The following is a 19,886-nucleotide window of genomic DNA, read 5'->3' on the forward strand; positions in this document are numbered from 1 at the left end:
TCGGGGACTATGACTGGATCATCAACACTGAGAGGTAAAGGGTACAAGGGTAGTCGGAAAAGTTTCTGACCTGAAAAATACACAATTTCTTCTTCCAAATTTATTTTTATTTTTCAACACAGTCTCCTTTTAAGTGGACACATTTTTTTCCAGTAATTCTCTAACTTTTTTAACCCTTCCTAATAGTAGTCAAAATCTTTATCTGCACAATGGCCCATAAGTACACGATAACTTCCTTGTTCCATGAAAATTTATTTCCTTCAAGGCATTTCATTAACGAAAATTAGTTCACAAAACAATTTTTGATTCAACACCTACCTGCCTGTCATTTGAAGCCAATCCTGGACTCATTCTGAAAGTCTGAACTGGGAACAAATGGTATCACATGAGCCTAATAGGTCCTTAATGTTCTTTAATTCCATCTTTAGTGAATTAATTTCAGAGTTTTGAACTCAAGTCATTTCCATACAATCCAATATCTTTATGTGCAAGTATTCCACCACATTAAAAGCCTTTTCTCTAGACTCTTGCCTAACTCTTAGTCACACGGCATGAATTACAGTTAAAGTTAAATTACTATCTGGTTGAATTCCAAGAAATTGTGGGAGATGCCACAACAGTAACTTTCAACAGAATCATCCATTAAGTTTGCTAATTGTAAAAGTCATTTGCCTTGACCGTGATCCTGGTCGAGGTAAATGATTTTTACACTATAAAACGGTTGCATTGTTCTATCAGGCTGTCCAACACTTGATACATTTTTCATAACAAGAATGCAATTGGAATGTAAAACCGATTCATAACCAAAGTTGCATTGCAATGAACTCTGATCATCAGAAATTAATTCAGAACAAATAGAACAAGGCCAATTGTAGCCCACATACTATATACGAGGGTCATCCGGAAAGTAGTACCCGTTCGTGTCGCATGAAGTGCTGACGACGCGAGTAGCCGCTGGACGAGGTCAGATAGCTTCAGTGGCTTGTCTGCCTTCTCTGAGCCAAGTTGCGTGACGCTAGCATTGCCTGTGTTGTTTCTGTGATTGTTTACAATGTTTAAAAAAATTGTGAACGCCGCCAGTTGTGAAGTGAGGGCAGTGATTAAATTCCTCAATGCAAGAAACGTTCGCCCATGTGATATTCATCGCCAATTAAAGGAGGTGTATGGAGACAATGTAATGGACGAGTCGTCTGTTCGGCGGTGGTGTCGCAACTTCAACATGGGGAGGGGGAACACACACGACGATGAGCGTTCGGGGAGACCGTCTGTCATTATGATACAGACCAACTGGTGAGCTCAGTTGACGAATTCGTGAGGAACGATCGGCGCGTCACAATTGATGACATCTGTGAGCATTTTCCCAATGTTTCTCGAACAATTGTTCATGAAATTGTTAAACACCATCTGCATTATGCAAAAATTTGTGCAAGATGGGTCCCTCGCGTATCTCAATGAGCTGGCGGCGAAGGACTATGCAGCAGGAATACAGAAACTTGTCACACGTTATGACAAATGCCTTAATTTGCTTGGAGATTATGTTGAGAAGTAGTTTAAAGTATCCTCTTTCAAATAAAATTTTTTATGTTTGTTAATATTTACTTTTGTGTCTTTATTTCACGAACGGGTACTACTTTCCGGATGACCCTCGTATGTGTCAAGTTTAGGGCACTACTAAGATAAATCAATCATTTTTTTCTCAAATGTACTTCATATTGTGACTTCAAATGAGTAACTTGAAGGGAAAAATTCATATCTCTCATTTGTTGAAGATTCATGTTTCTTGCAAGTGATGAAGCTCACCTCTGGGTTCATGCTACACCTCCGGCACTCTTGTTGGGCCCATGCCATGGATGCTGCAATCAGGCTGCTCTCACCGCCATCGGCATTCAAAAGGTCTTCACGAAGGATTGCTTCAAGGGTGCCACGTGAGATGTGCACAAAGCCAGGGTCTTGCAGGAGCTCCGGAAGGTAGGTGCACATCACCTGCAAAGAAAAACAGGGATGGCACAAGCGTCATTTAGGCACGCACAGAATTGCAATGATTTTAAGACTTGTAAAAGACACATCTACAAAGGATTCTTAATTCCAAAACTGAGGATTCCCAAATTAATTCGGTCTACCAACCCTTTTCCAGAAAAGAGATTACTCACCACCCCCTTTGAAAATCTGCTTTAAGTGAACAATGAAGGGTGCATTGACAATTTTTAAGCATTATTAAATTCATACATAATTAATGAAAGATTTTGTTGTAATTAAGACACCTGAAGCTTGATATTAAAGTATTTAATAAAATCAACTAAATAATATTAAACACACAACAACATCAAAAATCAATTTGATGATAAGTTTGAACCTAATGTATTGCCATTAATCGATAAAGGTCTGAATCTATTTCTGTCAGCAACATTCTTAAATCACCATGTGGAACTATTTGCAGTCAGTTTCTTATTATTGTACACTGATTTTTGATTGCATTGAATCAATGTTCTAATATATATATATAGTGAAAGCAATGCAGCTATTAACTTCGGTACTACATCCCATAACCCAAGATTAAGTATATTTACCTGTTCTTTTCGATGCTTTCCAGCTTAACACTGTGGAAATCCATTGTCACTGAAGTTAAAGATATCAATGCATCTTTTTACTATATTTTTATTCAGTACAACTAGTTTTGATTCATCGGCATCACCCTCGGGTACAAAGTTACACATATAAGTCGGCTACATATATGTATATGGTGGAGGAGGTGAAGAGGGGAAAGGGGGGGCTCGAATTGGTTGAAGTTGGAAGTTTTCAAAGATAATCCCCACTGAAACTCTCTCATTTAAGAAAATGCTTTACGACCTCCAACCTTCCTGACCACCTCCATTCCCCTCAGTTTCAGTTCTATTATCCAAATCTAAAAGTATTTGATCCACCATTTGATAAGTGGCTGTTGTAGTGGAACTTGTTTTTGTAAATCCATGTTGAGATGGGGAGAATAGGTAATGGGTTTCAAGATATAATACTAGGCGATGATAGAAAACTATTTCAAATATTTTCCTCCACTGGTTCAACTGTGATATTGATTTATAAGAATTCATGGCCATTTTGCAACCTTTGTCTTAGTATATTGACACTTTTTTAGCTGATTAAAGAGGGCTTGGGAAAATTCCAATTTTTAGGGATTCATTAACTTCTTCCAGGTTTGACTGCTCAATTCCACATTTATCCCATGAATTTCTCATTCCTGGTTTTCAAGCATTCACGGGTGGCCAGCCACCCCATTGTGGCTCCTGCAACATGCTCCCAACAGCAAGCCTACCTTCAAACTTTCCTGAGCCAGTTCCTTCTCCTCAAGAGCAGATGCAAATTCATGCAGGGAGCAGGCATTACTGGGCCTCAGCAAGTTGACCAAATGCATCACGCAGCTCTGCCGCAGGTGAGGCAGCAGGTATTTCTTGGCAGCATAGAGTGTGGCACATGTCGCCTCCAGGGATGGGAAGGATGTGCAATCCGTGTAAATGTACCTGGTTGAGTACAATTTTGCAAGTCAAAACAGCATAACCATTTAAATAAGCAAAAATTTTAAAAAAGCAAAATCAAAACAAAAAGAGTAGCTTTCCACTAAAACTAAAGCCATACATCGGGTATTCCCAAAAGAGCATGAATAGTAGAAAATGAATGGAATAACACCGAATTGCAGAAGGGGCCAAAATCATTATTTGTCTTGGAATAGACTGAGAATAAATGCTCAATCTACTATGGTGAAACCTCTCTTTTACAATTTTGAGGGGGGACAAGGGAAAAGTAAAAATCTAGAGGCATCATAATTTGCAGGGAATGGAAGTAATGTTTAATTTAATTAATTAAATTAGTTCTCTGATTTAATTTAATTAAATCAGAGAACACTGAGAAACTTGGTGTTCTCTGGTTTAATCAAATTTACCTAAAAAGTGATGGGTCCATGATTTAGAACAGAAATAAATAAACAAAACTTAACATAATTACAGTACAAACTGCTATCGCTACCAAAAATGTAAATAAGTTCTTTGAACAAATAAGCTATGCATGCACTAATATATCATCGTATTCATGAATTAAGCATATGAAACTATTGCTGAAAGAGAAACATGGGTAACATAATTCAGCACAAACATAATATAATAAGTACATAATAATTGAAAAATATAATGAAGGAGCCATCGACCTAATTATACAGAGACCAAAAAAGGCCAAAAACTGCCAAAACCACCAAATGACACAGGAAGACCATCAAATTTAGGTTAGAGAGATATGCAGCAGAGGCTACGGTCATATCAAAAGAATATATTTTCCTGAATATTGACTGAAGAAATGGACATGCGCAGATGTCCCACCTCCGTGATAGGGGGTTAACATCCTTGCCTGCCAACCCAGAGGCCGCCGGTTCTATTCCCATTAAGTTTTCCTTCACCTAGGGCTTAGGTGCTTGTAATGATGTCTTCTGTTACATATATAATTGTCAAAAGTCTGACGTAAAGGCCAAAAAGTGCTGTTTTCAAATTCATGCTAAATGTATAAAAGAAAATGAAATAACTATATAAATATCCTTACATTGGGTGACCTTTTCTTGCTTTGGATCCAAAATGAATTCGGATGTATATTTCCAAGGCTCTGTTAGAGCAGTTTGAAGCTTAGTTTAGATAAATAATTGAGGTGGTTTCCTGTTCTTTCCTTCAATAGTGTTTTAAACATGACACCATAACTCAAGTTGTCAGTTTGATAGTAAGATATCTTGATAGCAATAACTTTTTCAGTAATCATCAGCACGGATTCAGGAGTCCACTTATGTGAGACTTAATCAGGACTAATCAAACATGACTTTATCGGGCGAGAATGGTATGTAAGCGAATGCTAAAAGGTGATGTATCCAGTTTTTTGGAATGCAAAAGAGACACTGCCAATAGATTATCTTCCCCACTTGTCAATACCACTCAAACCTCCTGGACCAACTACAGCAAAATATACACACAAAAAGACCAGTTTTGGAAAGGAAGAATGTCATTTTTCATCAAGGGAAACTACATTGAAAAACAAAAAAGTTCTACTGAGGTAAGTCCTTAATTTCTATTCCATTCCGGGAACTTTTCAAATTACCCTTGTAATATATCCAAGATATTTTAATGGGTGAAAATAAGACTTGTTTGGAACTTTAGAATTCCACCAGCATTTTTGGGATTTGAATTTCTTTTCAGCATTTTGGCGAATGTTTTTTCTCCTTTTCTAAACCCTTCCTTTCCCCTCTCCCCAGTCTGTCTCATCTGGTTCTTTTACCCCTTGCCACACAACTTTTTCATGAATTGTGCAGTATTTATGTAGATGTAGAAATGTCTCTGTGGAGCCAGTGCCTTCGCAGCCACCTCACTTCGGAACAGACGCTGCATGTAATATCTTTCGTCTGGCTTCTACCCTTGACCAATCTGACATGGGTGGCCCTTTCAAGAGCAAGAGTCATTGCTCACACCAGCACAACCCTAGGGGTCATCAGAAAACATAAGCCCTTCCACCATGTCAAGGTTGTAGTTTAATGGGCAGGCCGATACATTCACAGGGCCTTAAACCTCATGGTCTAGAAGATTGCAATCTGTTCTGCTATTGGCTACAAGAGAGTTGGGGTGATTAAAAATAACGATATTGTTTACTATTGAAGCGCAATTCACTAATGATTAAATGAATTACAATCATACTTACCAAACATGGAGCAAGGGAAAGCGCCATGATATTGCACTGAGCAATTAATTGGAATGTTTCTGGAAAATTGTGATGCGGACTCATTGGGATGCCTGTCACCCTTAGAAACCACTTCCAGATGAAAAACACAATGCCAAAGCAAACTAAAATTTCCTGACACAAAAATTCCTTTATTGGATGAGCAACCAATCTGGTCATGTTTTACAGCATGATGCGGTACATTTGCATTTTGGCTGTTACATTCTCAAGCACTATTTGGATCATAATCGCAATAATCACTGGATAGGCCACAGGAGACAAACATTGTGTATCTCAAGTTCATCAGATAGAAAATGACTGTAGGGAACTTTGATATATTCATGCATTAATAAAATCTAAAGCAAGGGATAAGTTGTTTTGATGAAATTTATTCCAAAATTTATTTCATGGGATCAATTTATCTTTGCAATAGATATCCTTTTTCCCTTGGGGGAGGACTTAAATAATATTTAACAATTATTTCTAAAATTAAATAGTAATAGCAAAAACAGCATTTTATTGCAAAACAATTCAATGACTTTCAGATGCCACATTGAAACATTATAACATTAATAAAGAAGAGGTACATTTGATTAAACAAAAATATGTTAGCATTTGACAAAGAACTTGTCCCTAAAAAATTTAGTACTTCCACTGAAGCTGCACAGTGTGCTTGCAAGAATTTTTGTATGACAAAGCTCCATAATTAAGAGGTTAACGATACATGTCCACAGTTTTTAATATTGCATCCCCTACCATACCAAGAACTTTGGCACAACGCTCCTGTAACAGGTTGGTTCATATGAAAAATGGCAGAAACTTCACTCACTCTAAAAGAATTCTGAAGGCCTCAGGTTCTACATCAGACACTAGGATAACATTCTTCTCAGCAATGGGACCGAATAGCATAGCCTCAAATACTGGACTGCAGCAAGCAAGTAGAATTTTATGTGCCTGAAACACCTTTTAAATTTTAAACGTAATTAATAAAACGAATTCTTCAATGGACCTGAAACAAAAGATGTTTCTCACAAACTTTACAATTTTTCAATTAAACAAAGGAGAATTATGGCCTCGGGTAGATCGAAAACCAACTGGAAATTTACCTGACTGCAGTTTTCTCCGGACACTTTAAACGTACAATCTGTCCACTGCTTTGTTTTATGAAGATGCTGAATTCTTTCCGAGACTCCAACTTTAGACAACTGCCAATCTTCTCTGTCCATCTTAACTGTTGAAGAAGAACAGAGGTAATTCACCCAGCGATGAACTTGGTTCAGGATGTTTTTTTGCACGCTACAGTTTCAATGCCAACCAGTTCGGGACTTGAGGCGCGGTTATTCACCTTTTCCATTGTAATGTTTTGGCCAAATTTAAATTTTCATCCGGCTCAACTTAAACGTTGAACCAACAAAAACACCTTTAAAAATGTAAATGCATCGAAATTCTATAATGACTAATAACATGAGTTAGGAAAATAACTTAACGCCCGAGGCATTTGAAAATTACGCAACGAAAAATGTAAACAAAAAGCAAAAACTAGGTGTGAGTTTTTGAAATGATCATCATACATCTATACGTAGCGATTGACTTGTAGCAAAGAAAAAGTGTTACCTGAAGCTATTATACGTATAATAGTATACGTTTGAAGTCTTCAATTCCTTATATAAAATGCACACTCTCACAAATTCCTAATCATTGAACTTCTTTCGCTTGCCTTAGATTCACTTAAGTTCGCCTGTCTTTGTAATTCAGTAGTACCAAATGTCAAACTTTAATTCAAAAACATCCACCGATCAACGTTTGGACCAGCAAGTACCATGGTTGGGCCAGTGGAAACCAGATGTTGAATGAATGCTTAGTTATACAGATGCATTTTCATGATTTCTTTTTGTTAGACTAAATTATATGAATCATTTTTTCGTAGAAGCTTTTATATTGTTGAATTGATCTGTGCTATTATGTTCTTAAATACAAGTTAATGTGGCAATAATGAATCTGACGACCGATTTACGAATACGGAACGATTCGATGTGTCCATTTAATCCCATGAGAGAGAGTTTATGAGAATAGTTACAGTGGCTTTCATTCATAACCTTCTCTATAACGAATGCAACGCTTAACTTCGTAATTAGATGATTCATTCATTATGAAGTTGAAGTCTCTTCCATTTGATTGCGCTTTTCGACTTCTAAGTGATTCTATCAGTTCTCGGGTGTCGGCGTTTGGAAATCGAAAGGCAAGTGCAAATATTAATTTGAAAACAGCAAGGGCTGAAAGAGCACGTTACCGCTGGAAATTTAATTTGTTTTATTTGTTTAGGATTTCCTCCGACGAAGTGTTTGCCTCAGTGCAACATCCAGACAGGAGTTGAAGGAAGAAGAGGAAGAAAAAAAACGTGATCCAACTAAAGACAGAAGTAAAGTAATACCTGTTGAAACAAGTATTAAATATCTTCAAAGTTCAGGTTCGATAATTTCTGTATGCTAAAAAAAGTCATTCTTGATTAATCTCTGTATACTCATATTGGATATACTCATCGGGATTTTCAGCGTACAAGGAAACCTACGGTGACGATCCGGTGTGGTTGCATTACAGAAGGAATTACAAAGGTCCATATCCTCCGCGGCACACCAGAAAGACTTGTATTGTAAGTTACATAAATGAATAATTATTCTTAATACATTTAGAAAGTTTTTCCATAATATTCGGGCTCCTCTTTTGTCTAATTGATCGAGGGACACTACAGTAATTACGCGATATAGAAATCAAAAGAATGCCTTTTAATTTAAATTAGCTGTTTAGTCTTCCACGAGGAAAGTCGTTTGATTCAGTGGTAGACAAGAGTGGCATTACTTGAAAATGTCATTTTTTGCTATTTCAAATGGATGTTCAGAAGAGGAAGCAAAAATTTATTTTATCTTTACAGTCAAAGAAGTATTCTATTACAAAGTATATTATCAAATTTCATAAACAATAAAAAGTACTCAAAACACAAATATAAAATGGCACTTACGTACTTAAATAATTCAAAGTATAAAAGAGAAAAACTCCTTAAATATCATCAATGGAACAATTGAAAATGTCCAAATTTGCCTACCTACTCGTTTCCTTATAAGATCATTAGATAAGATTACCAATTTAATGGGGATAAATTGATGAGTACCAGTCGTGGCACACAAAAAGTGCCACGTATTGTGTGATGTTAATGACTCCTAATAAATATGTAATGAATATATATTTAAGTGTCTCATCCTAAATACCCTTGCTATAATTGTATATTCAATTTCATTTCTTTTGCCTATGGCCTTCCCACATTTCCCTTCAACAAGACTAATCTTTTTTTAGTGCAAGATATAGATTGTGGTACCGTGGTGATGCATATAACTGAATTTGCTATTTTCCTACTGTGTTGAGGTAAATATTCTTGAAGCATTTTCTTGTATAAGTCATCTAAACCTTAAACACTTATTGAAACTCTGCATATTATGAAAAAACTTAATTTGCTCATGAACCCTCTTCTGTATTATCCCAGAGCCTCTGAATAGAGGTGAATAGGCCAAAATATGTTGATATATGATTATTAAGTATTAATTACCAACTTAATCTGAGCATATCAGTTACCCAATGTCATGACAACACCATTATAACATCTGATATAGGTAATTGTTTTTAGTTAACCTGTCAGCCATTCCTTAGCCGGAAATGAAATGTTATTTTTGTTGACTTGAATGAACAAAACTTTGAATTTTTTTCAACCAGGCATGGTGTGTTAAATAAAGTGATGGCTCCAAAGGACTCATTTGAATTGTATTTTACAGCGTCAAGGTGAAATAGCTACTGGAAATCCATGTCCAATTTGTAGAGATGAATATTTGGTGCTGGATCACAAAAATGTGGATCTTCTCAAGCAGTTTATATCTCCCCATAATGGAGAAATTCTAGGCTATAAGTAAGTAGAAGACTTTTTTCCTTGGTTTTTATTTAAAAAATTATGCTGTATAAATTTAAAACCAATATATAGTTTTGTGAGGGATTGTTAAAAACAGCATTGTACTTTGTCTTTTCAGTAAAACTGGTCTTTGTCGAAGGAAGCAGCTATCTCTTTTGGTTGCCATTGAAAGGGCTAAGGACAGAGGGCTCATAACTTTTGATGTGCCACCTAGGGAATATGATTATTCAGAATATATTAATAAAAGTAAAAAATAGGGAATAGTGAAGGATCACCCAAATTCAAATTAGTTTGAACATTTTTGTAGACCAAGTTAATGGCAGCACCATATAGTTTAATAAAATTTTTATAAATTGCTTATTTGTCTGCTTTAATTACCTACTGAACCTGTGAGAACTATTAATGAATAAATACATGACAAGGATCATCATTAGATACCAAGTACTATAATTTCATTTTGGTACCAAAGGAAACATGGAGGGAAGTAAAAGTAGCTTTCCTTTCAATGATGTCACTATATCCCCAAGTTACTTGGAGTTCCCAATTGTTATCATTGGTGGGGGGATATCTGGTGTGTCCTGCCTTCAGCAATTGGCGCTCAGTGCACCTGAAATGGATGTCATTTTGATCTCAGCATCACCTGTGGTCACAGCAACCACTAACGTGAAGGTGTTGACCAAAACACTTACACAATTTGACATCGAGGAGCACAAGATTGGATGGCTTGAAACTGTCCACCCTAAAGTCAAGGTAGGTTGCCAGTCTGGACTTGCCCTTTTCTCTCCCTGACCTGTCCACAAATGGCGTCATGATGTTATCTGGACATTTTCAACTCTGGCAGGTGTACCAAATAGTCTCCCTAACAAACCATTATTATGATGTTTATTATTTAGTCGGTAATATTTTCACTGCTTGAACAAATGGATAATAAGTATTTTTAGATAATAATAAATTGTTCATCAGTGTATGAATTATAGTTGAATGAACCAAATACACATTTTTCCCAGGGCAACAAATCAACAGTCGCAGCTATAACTTCAAGGAAATTGCTTACTCTCTGAACTGTTCATTTCCATTATAGTTTCATCGTAAGGCATTTAATTAGCATTAATTTTTGAGACATCAAGGATTAAAATGGTGGGAGGGTCTGTAAGGATGAGGAGGTTCACTCTGAATTAACAGGTGTTAAAACAATAGCAATTAGCAATCATCTCCCTAAATCCTTGGTGGATATAATTTTATGTAAAAGGTTAAAAAAGAATATTCTCAAAGAGATTGTTGCAACAGTTGATGTAATAGTATTGTCAAAAATGGTATGAAGTTGGATGCGTTAAGTAAGGGATTAACAAACAAGTAAGCTTCCCTTGTAACAAATACAGAGAGGTATTCTGTATTAAACATAATTTAGGAACTTACTCATGTAACACAAAATACGAAGTTGAAAAACTTAAAAAGTGTTATCAGTGTGTATAGGACCAACAATGCAGAGTTTTGAAATGACGGCTTAAGAGCATAAAAGGTGCTTTATTCAAGGTAACAGTGGCACTTGGCATTCCATGATGTACTAGTGTGTGGACATGGTTCAGATTTTTCACAGGATGTGGTGTATTTTGAGAGAAAAGGTTAAAAGTTCTGACCTGCCAATTGATCCCTAATCAGGGATTCTCTATTCTCATGTGGGTTGCTTAACAGGCGTTACAATAGTTATGATTTGAACTCTCAATTATATTTCCTAATTTGAATGTTGCTAATCTACCAGTATTTTTCCAAGATATGCATATTCAGTGTATTTCAAAGGCGTTCACATTGATGAATGGATTCAAATATTATTCAATTTCATAAGCATGATTTTTGAGTTTTATGCAGAAAAATTAAAATAGCCAGGTGTATAGACTGTTGCCCTAGGCTGCAATTTTTATTGGCCCTTCTGCTAGAGGTTGTATGGCCCTATGTCATCCACTCATTGAAGAGGGTACCAGTGTTGTGACTGACACAAAATGTGAGAATTGATTTTATTTACTTACTTTGGCCAAAGCTGTAGTTTTTTTAACTTGTGCATAAAGCAGGCCCTGGTTTAAACCGTAATCATTTCTCATTGTGAAGACTTTCATCTTAAATGGCATGGAGAGATTACAGATGGGTTTTTCAAATGTTCATGCCCTCAGTGTTTCGCTTTTTCTCAGATACATATTTAGACAATCACTTTAAGAGAATGCAGTTTTATAAGAAAGGGAGAATAGCTAATATCTCTCTTGTCCCTGAAAGCCACAACAAAGAGGATGCTCAGATATCAATGCCAATCTCACCTTCCTGTCCTGTAAAATGGTATGGAGTACATTATTATAACCAGGCTTGACGTTTTCTTAGTCTCAAATTTACGTGCATCTAGCTCTCGAAAGCATGTTCATATATGCACACACTTTATGTTTTCATGATATTTTAAAATAATGAGAAATGAACAAAAAAAAAAGAGGTTATGGTTTTAGATCTTAAGAAAACTTGGATATATTCTTGTATCCCAAGTTGATAAATTAGCTTGACATTAAATTCATTAAAATGGCTTGCCAATCTGTATGAGAATTTTGTGGCATTCCTTGGGGCAGTTTCAAGAGTCATGACCTGTGCAGGATTCATCTACATTTTCATACCAGATGAGGCATGTGATGCTGCACAAGAGTTGCATGTTCCACAAATTAATTCATCCCGTGTGGAGGGAAATAATTCCTGCCCACTGCATCAATTGAGTGTTTCAAGTATCCCCATGTCATTTGATCCAGGTGGCGCAGGGCCGAGTGGTGTCCTTTGACCCCATCTCCTCTTGCGTCAACCTCTCCTCTGGCAACTCTATCTTCTACTCTCGACTGTGCATCTGCACGGGTGCCACTCCCAAGGGATTGCCTGGTGTGCCAGGGGCAGCTGCAAACAGTAATGTGATAGGAGTCCGAGATGCAGCCACAGCAGCTGAACTGCGGAGGCGAGTGGCTAGCTCCCGAAGAGTGTTGGTTACTGGAAATGGTGGGATAGCCTCCGAGGTGGCCTATGGCCTGTGTGGAGTGCAGGTCTTTTGGGCAATACGCGACCAACACATCAATGCAGCATTTGTAGATCCAGGAGCTGCCACTTACCTCGAAAGATGTCTCAAAGAGAGAAAGGAGGCCAATGGTAACTTATTTACTTATTGTTCATTGATCAAATGCCGTTTTATTCCAATCATGCAGTATTCTTACAACTTTCTATCTGCACCATAAAGCACTTGTTATTTCATAATTTTATTCCAGGAATGGAATAGAAAATATAGAGAATCTAAATCCATTCAATACTGTGGTTTTTATGTTGTTCATGCCCATTTAATTCTTCTTTGATATACTTATTACCTTATAAAGTCGCTATTAGGTATTCCTCTACGATCTATTTTGCAAAAAGTTCTTTTTCTGTTATATAAGGGATATGCAAGATTGAATTTGTTCTCTTTCTGTCCGTTGCTGTCATACCAACACATTTAGGCAGTGCTTATTTAAACAAACTTGGGAGCAATTCGAATTCATATACTAAAAATGATTGACTTGGTGAGAAAATGTGTGTTTCAATCTTTTAACTGTGTGATACATCATAGCTCTGTACCAGGAGTTATGGTTCAGCTGTAACAAAATTTGGAATTTTAAAGGTGATACCACCATCTTAGGATTCACTAACTCATTCTAGGATCTCTATGAATTGGAATTTTCATTCATATGGGCATATTTTGACAGTTTCATTGAGATGCTGGGCCACTTTTGCCAGCAGGTTGCATCCTGGTGAATATTTGCTTCCCCTACCCCCTTAGATACTCCCCAGCTATATTATTTGGCACCATAAGCATAGGCTAAGTATCATCTTATACTGTTAAAAATGTAATTTAGCCAAATTAATGGTATATTTTCATGAATTGATTTTGGATACTATATCATGTCTTCACTTTGTGAGCATTTCTCAAAACTATTATAATATAATGAATTACTGTACATTTCCAAGCCTAATTTTATAATTAACTCCACAACAATCTTGACAGCTGGTGTTATTCTCCAGGTAATTTGGTTGAGGAATGTTACGACAGAGTGGTCTCAACTCCTAAACCAATTGAGATTGACACCATTTTTTGAAGCCATGGTCAGTTAAATTTAAACTGCAGGATGAAATTTTATAATCAATTATCATTGAAATAATTATATGACGCTCGTCCAGGAAGTAGTCCTCCTTCGTGCGGTATGGAGTGCTTGCATCGCATGTGGCTGCTTACTCAATCTCCAATGCCTTCTGATGTTTGTCTGCACACTGAATATGAGGTTTCATAGCGATTTCATGTTTAAGGAAATTAGAAACGTCTCCACTTGTAATATAATATCAAATAATACTAATCCAAAATTAAATCCCTCCCAATGGACTTCTGATAACCTTGCCATGGAAGGGTTAGTGAATTCTAATAACCTCTAGTACTACTGTGCTGGTGGAACCAAATGCTCCTAGTAGAAGCACTCATGCTACATAGGTCAACAGTTAGGAACCAGACAAAAGGTAGCCCACACAGCATCTGCTCTGTGAAAAGTTGGCGGCTAAGGTATCTGACCTCAGTGATAGTGACACTTAAAAAACACTTGAGGAAACCAAAGGGAGACTACCTCAATTATTTATCCCAAGAATGTTAACACATGCACTATAGAGAACTTGAGTTCTGGCAACTATGGCTCTTGGCCCTTGACTTTGAGGTAAGGGTTTTGTGGCAGTCATCTCACAAAATCCTTGCAAAGCAGAATTGATTACAGCAGCAAAGAAGATACTGAAGAAGATAACCAAACCAGTTAAAATGGGCAATTGGTCTTTTTAAGACTGACTATATTAAATATTTTTTCCTTAATCCATCAAGGGTTTTTTACACTACTGCAAAAGAAAAAAGGAAGGGGAATATTAAGATTTTTGTGGTGATTAACAGGAAAAGTTAATCCCTTGCCAGCAATCACCGAATTCTGGAAACTTCTGTGTAAATGTGTGTTTTACAATTTTGAATGTGTCTGATCACTGGCGAGAGATAAACTTTTCCCGTAAATCATCTCATCAATTTCAATATTTCCCTCCTTTTTTCTTTTTACAGCGTTATAAAAAACCCTTTATGGATTAAGAAAAAATTTTTTTATACAGTTAGTCAGAAAAAGCTCAATTTCTCCTTTTCCTGGCACGTTAAGTCAATGTTGAGGGCAGTAACCTTAGGAAATAGATAACAGGTGAGAGAATGAAAGTAGCTTTCGGTAGGAGGGACTTGATTAAAGGAGCATTGGGTAAGGATGTTGAAAAAGTGCTCTTTAATACAAAAACGAGCATGGTCTTGTGTGTCTTGAAAACTTGGTTGTTGAAGGAAGATGATAGTCATTCGAGATGTGGAGAAGAATGGATTAAGCGTCATAAAGTGAACAAAAGGCAAAACAAATGAAACATTGGGCATTTTAAGGGAGCAGGGAGGATAGTTGGGTAAAATCCAGAGGGGGCAAGAAAGGTGCATGGCAAGCATTTTGGTTGGGGATGGGATGCTGAAGGCAGTGATTGAGTCTATCCGGAAGTAAAGTAAATGGCAGACTACCAAATAATAAAAAAAAAGATCATATGCTGATGATCTCTTGATGGATACAGAACTTCTATGAATGTTTTTTCTTCGCTGTTCACTCATTCAAAACAACTTAATAATTACGTTGTCCTTCATTTTATTCCATCATTCGAAAGCATAAATCTAAATGCATGCATATATTTCTTTAATTTCGATTTTGGTTTAATGAAATTTTTGTCAATTTCTAATCCCATGGTTTCAGCTGTTTCTTAAAAGAGCAGGTTTTTGGTTATTTTTATTTCCTGGTAATGTTTAATATCCATACTATTCTGATTACTTTTCATACACCTTTGTGCTACTTACTTGTAGCATCAGTAGTCATCCTATTGGCACAAAAAACAATGTCTTTTGGCACCACCTGCTTTTTGCTCAAAAAGACCTGTTACATTGTGTTTACATTTTATAGATTTACAAGCCATGTGTTGGTATGTTAACCTAGAAACTGGGGTGTACAGCCAGCACCCTGAGCATTCCAGATTTAAATCCCTTTTGATGCCTTCAGATATGGTGTAACTTCATCTAAAATCAAAGATGTGTGATTTTTGAGGACCATTCTTCCTGGGAAACCAAAGAATAGCTTCAAGAAAGGAACGGTACACATTCCTATCATGAATATGTCAATTTAACATGCTTAGTTAAATGTGTGCTTTCCCCTTGTCCATCAAAGCCGACCAACAATTCCATTAATGGGGTTTAATAAAAGATATTTATCAGGGTCTACTTCAAATCTTTCTGTGTAAATAACTATGTCACTATAAAATCACAAGCACATACAACATTCTTCCCTTGGCAACCCCTTACTTTCACTTATTTGGGAACCTGAATGATGCCCCTGTGATCCTGTTGTGTGCCACATTAAAATTATTGTAGTTTTCACTAAATAGTATTTTGTAATTACTAAACTATGCAGATAAATGCATATTGTCTCTTGGATTTTTGCTGAAAGGATTTCTGTTCTTTCTAATACCACCACTCTCCTCATGGATGGCATTTTGTCCTTTTCAATAAACAATCAAAAATTTGTCAATCTGTTCTCTATTTAGGGGAAGAAACTCCATAGTCTCAATCTTGCCTCAAAATAAAGACAATTTGTTTTTGACTTCTTACTTACTCTGCCTTTTTCCAAAAACAGTGTCGTATTCTTAGAATTATCCTAGTACAGCTCATACTCAACTTTGAAGTCTTCTATGTTTTCTTCATGTCTAGATCAAAATGAAGGACTTCCGTCTGAAAACCCAGAATGCAATTCCCAAAATACAGGCCATGGCACCGAAACGTCAAGTCAATCCACTTGGAAAATAATCCGCTCTAATGTAACAAAGGAAACTGCAGAGATGGAGAGTGAGATATTTGGGAGTGCCCTTGGGCCTAACTGGCAGAAGGATTTCCCGCTGCAGGGGTCGAGAGAGGGTCATGGCTCCCTCCACATTGAGTATAGCTGCGAAATAGCCCGGCTGTTGACTCCTGAGGAGGCAAAGGTGGAAGCTGTGGAGTTGTTTGAGTGGGACAATGAGGGAGGCATCTCTTCAGGGGCTGAGGCGGTAGCCGGAGGATCGTGGGGTGCCTGGCCCGTGTATGTGCTACTGACCAATGGGCGGTGCATTGGCTGCGACCTGGTGGTGGCTGGAACAGGTGTCATTCCCAATTCCACTCCCTTTCTTGGCATCCATGGTGGTCCCAGGAGCTGTCCCTCCGATGGCAATGGAATAATGGTTGACTTGAGGATGCGCACGAGCACCGATCGTGTGTTTGCGGCTGGTGACGTGGTGACTGCTGCATGGCCCAACAGGTCAAAGCACTGGCTCCAGATGCGACTGTGGTCACAAGCAAGGGTGATGGGTTTCCATGTGGGCAAGTGCATAGCGTTATCACTCCAGAGGGAGAAGCAGGCTGTTGCCATGGGGATGGTGACTGCAGAAGACGCAGTGATTGGGGGAGGGGAGGTGGCTCCCGTGCCTGGCGAAGAGAGCACCCAAAGCAGCGGAACTGGCCATGTGCCCACTTTGAATGTTCACTGGAAGGAAGATGATTATAATGTCGCATTGGAGGATGATGAGAGCATGTACGACTTCTGCTTTGAGCTCTTCTCACATGTCACAAAGTTTTTTGGCTGCCGTACAATCCTGCTGGGGCAGTTCAATGGGCAAGGGTTGGGTGGGGAGTACGAGGTGGTGGTTAGGGTGGGTGGGGGTGAGTACATCAAGGTGATCGTGGGCCGGGATGGGTGCATGGCAGGGGCCGTACTTGTGGGAGAAACGGATCTGGAGGAGACATTCGAGAACCTCATCTTGAGTGGATTGAATGTGAGCTCTTATGGAGAAGACCTGCTCCACCCAGGGGTAGATATAGAGGACTATTTTGACTGATTTATCCATAGTTTTGCCCTCTGGAATTCTACCTTGCTGTCTTGCCAATTTCAGCCTCTTAAGTTTTATCTCCTGACTGGATGATTAGCAGGAGACCATTAATCAAGGGATAAGGAAAGTGTGTTCAAAGTATTCAGATGATCTGACTTTGTATCTCACATTGAGTGTATATGACTGATACACCATGTTGATGGTTAATGATGTATTAATTGAAATGATATCCTTAGTGATGAGTGCTGTGTTTTATTCAAATATGCAATGCTTGTGTCATCTAATGCCATCCTAAGAATTAATAAAGTTGAACATTTATTACCATGATACATTTTATTGAACTATTTAGTGAGTGAAAGGTTTACCTGAAATGGTGACCATAACTTTATGCAGACTTCTCCCAGAATAAACTTTTTTCTGATATTGTGGTTCGGATAAATACATAGGTCATTCAATAAGTCCTTAGCACATGTAGAAATACTAATTATTTTGGTTGATTTTTTTCAGCATGATCTCCTTCTAGCTTGATGCATATTGCACAGGGTTCCTCCAACATATTTAAGCCATCCAAGAGATTTTGGAAGGTCCTCAGAATAAGTATTCGTGTTGGTCATGACCTCCTTGTTCTACATGAATTGTTTTTTGCCAAGTCATTTTTTCAAGTTTTGAAATTGAGAGAAGTCACTGCAGCCCAAATCTGGTAAATACAGTGGATGTTGTAATAATTTGACCTTTAATTCCATTGAAATTGCAAAGGTGTGCACCCGTGCATGCATTGTTTTGTTAGAAAAGAATTTTTTTTGTTAAATGAGGAAATTTTGTCAAGCGGTGCAATAATGATGTATAATGCTCTCCATTTATTTTTTGCACTTGGCATGTATCCCATAAACCCATGGGCATCACCTTGTTGGCCCATTTTGCTGTCTTCGCCTTATTCAGAGCCTGGTTGCCTTCAGAAACTCAGCTTTGACTGCCCTTCTGTCTCTGGAGGGAAGTAGTGTAGCCACATTTCACCTAGATTTATGTATCGATGCCGAAACTTGTCAGGATTGCAAGCTTTGGAAAAGTACCAAACCAGCCTCTAAATATACCAAACACTCATTTTTATTCTCCACTGAGCGCAAACCTGGCACGTCTAGATTTTACCATACCAAATTTTTCATGCAACATTGAAAACCCCTTGCCTAGTGATATGCCTGTGGCCTCAACTATTTTATGAACTTTGATTTGTTGATCATTCAAATCAATAACGTGAATTTCGTCAATCATATTGGGGGAAGACACTTCCACTGGACATCTTGAACGATGTTCATCATTTCAGGGAGTACAGCTACATTTAAACTCATTTACCCAACAGTTGGTAACACAGGACAACACAGGACCAGATGTGCTATGAACTTCATCCAACTTGGCTTTGATCTCTTTCATTGTGTTGAAGCCTTTTACATAGAAGTGATTAATCACTGCACTAAACTCATTTTTTTCCTTTTTCTAAATAAAGAAAAGTTAAGTCAATTCAATCAACTGTGGAAATAAAACTACATGATGTATATACCTGAAACTTAAACTGCTGTCTATTGAGAGATGAGGCTTGCTATTAGCTAATATTTCCTAATAAATGGGCACCATCTACTGGATTTTCTATTGAACATATACATTTTAATTATTGTATGTATAAGATGGGTAGGTGATTGAAGAAGTCAAGAAGAGATTCAGGGAAGGTAGAAAAATTATGTAGAAGAGACAAACATGCGAAGACATTAGGTCAGCCACTTTAGAAATTGAAAGGCAACAAACACGGAGTTGATAAGGATAGCCAGCATCCAGGAATTAGTGAGATGAAAGAAGGGCTAAGGGAGATGATGTCGAATTAAGAGTAGGAATAGATAATATCCATGATATTTTGCTCTAGCATTTCGAAAAAAATGCTAGGAAAGGATTCTGTGAACTTAGACACATGATGTACGAGTATATAATGTAATTCTTATAGGAATAAGAATTATCACTATAATCTTGAAAGAAAGAAATGAATTATTTGTCTTGCCTCCTAACTGAATTAAAAAACTGAGTAATCACAGTGTGGTATGACTCCTGGTCGGAAAATCATGGTTTTCAAAATCCAAGGCAAATTCACAGTTTTCCCATTTTCAATTATTTTTCACCCTAAAATGCGCCAATATTTTAAGTCTCCAACTGATTATTTCAATAGTTA

At 37.4% G+C, this 19,886-nt stretch overlaps 3 protein-coding genes across 3 annotated transcripts; 2 read left to right on the plus strand and 1 right to left on the minus strand.

Annotated features, from left to right (window-relative positions):
* Positions 1-1,707: 1,707 nt before the first annotated feature.
* On the minus strand, positions 1,708-7,460 carry LOC139694724 (BTB/POZ domain-containing protein 6-B-like). Its single transcript, XM_071593259.1, has 5 exons — positions 7,348-7,460; positions 6,840-6,964; positions 6,563-6,696; positions 3,308-3,512; positions 1,708-1,983 (listed from the first exon to the last, which is right to left on the minus strand). The coding sequence occupies exons 2-5, from the start codon at positions 6,957-6,959 to the stop codon at positions 1,708-1,710; spliced, it is 735 nt and encodes a 244-aa protein (XP_071449360.1). The 5' UTR covers positions 6,960-6,964; positions 7,348-7,460.
* Positions 7,461-7,672: 212 nt separating this feature from the next.
* Positions 7,673-10,041, plus strand: mRpS18B (mitochondrial ribosomal protein S18B). The gene is made up of 5 exons (XM_071594409.1): positions 7,673-7,972; positions 8,056-8,200; positions 8,286-8,383; positions 9,555-9,685; positions 9,804-10,041. The coding sequence occupies exons 1-5, from the start codon at positions 7,883-7,885 to the stop codon at positions 9,940-9,942; spliced, it is 603 nt and encodes a 200-aa protein (XP_071450510.1). The 5' UTR covers positions 7,673-7,882; the 3' UTR covers positions 9,943-10,041.
* Positions 10,042-10,159: 118 nt separating this feature from the next.
* On the plus strand, positions 10,160-18,004 carry Pyroxd1 (pyridine nucleotide-disulfide oxidoreductase domain 1). Its single transcript, XM_071594398.1, has 3 exons — positions 10,160-10,435; positions 12,463-12,847; positions 16,524-18,004. Exons 1-3 carry the CDS (start codon positions 10,160-10,162, stop codon positions 17,681-17,683), a joined length of 1,821 nt encoding a protein of 606 aa, XP_071450499.1. The 3' UTR covers positions 17,684-18,004.
* Positions 18,005-19,886: the final 1,882 nt, after the last annotated feature.

Source organism: Hetaerina americana, unplaced genomic scaffold (genome assembly GCF_022747635.1).
Source record: "Hetaerina americana unplaced genomic scaffold, ioHetAmer1.1.p SCAF_1, whole genome shotgun sequence".
NCBI classification, from domain to species: Eukaryota; Metazoa; Arthropoda; class Insecta; order Odonata; family Calopterygidae; genus Hetaerina; species Hetaerina americana.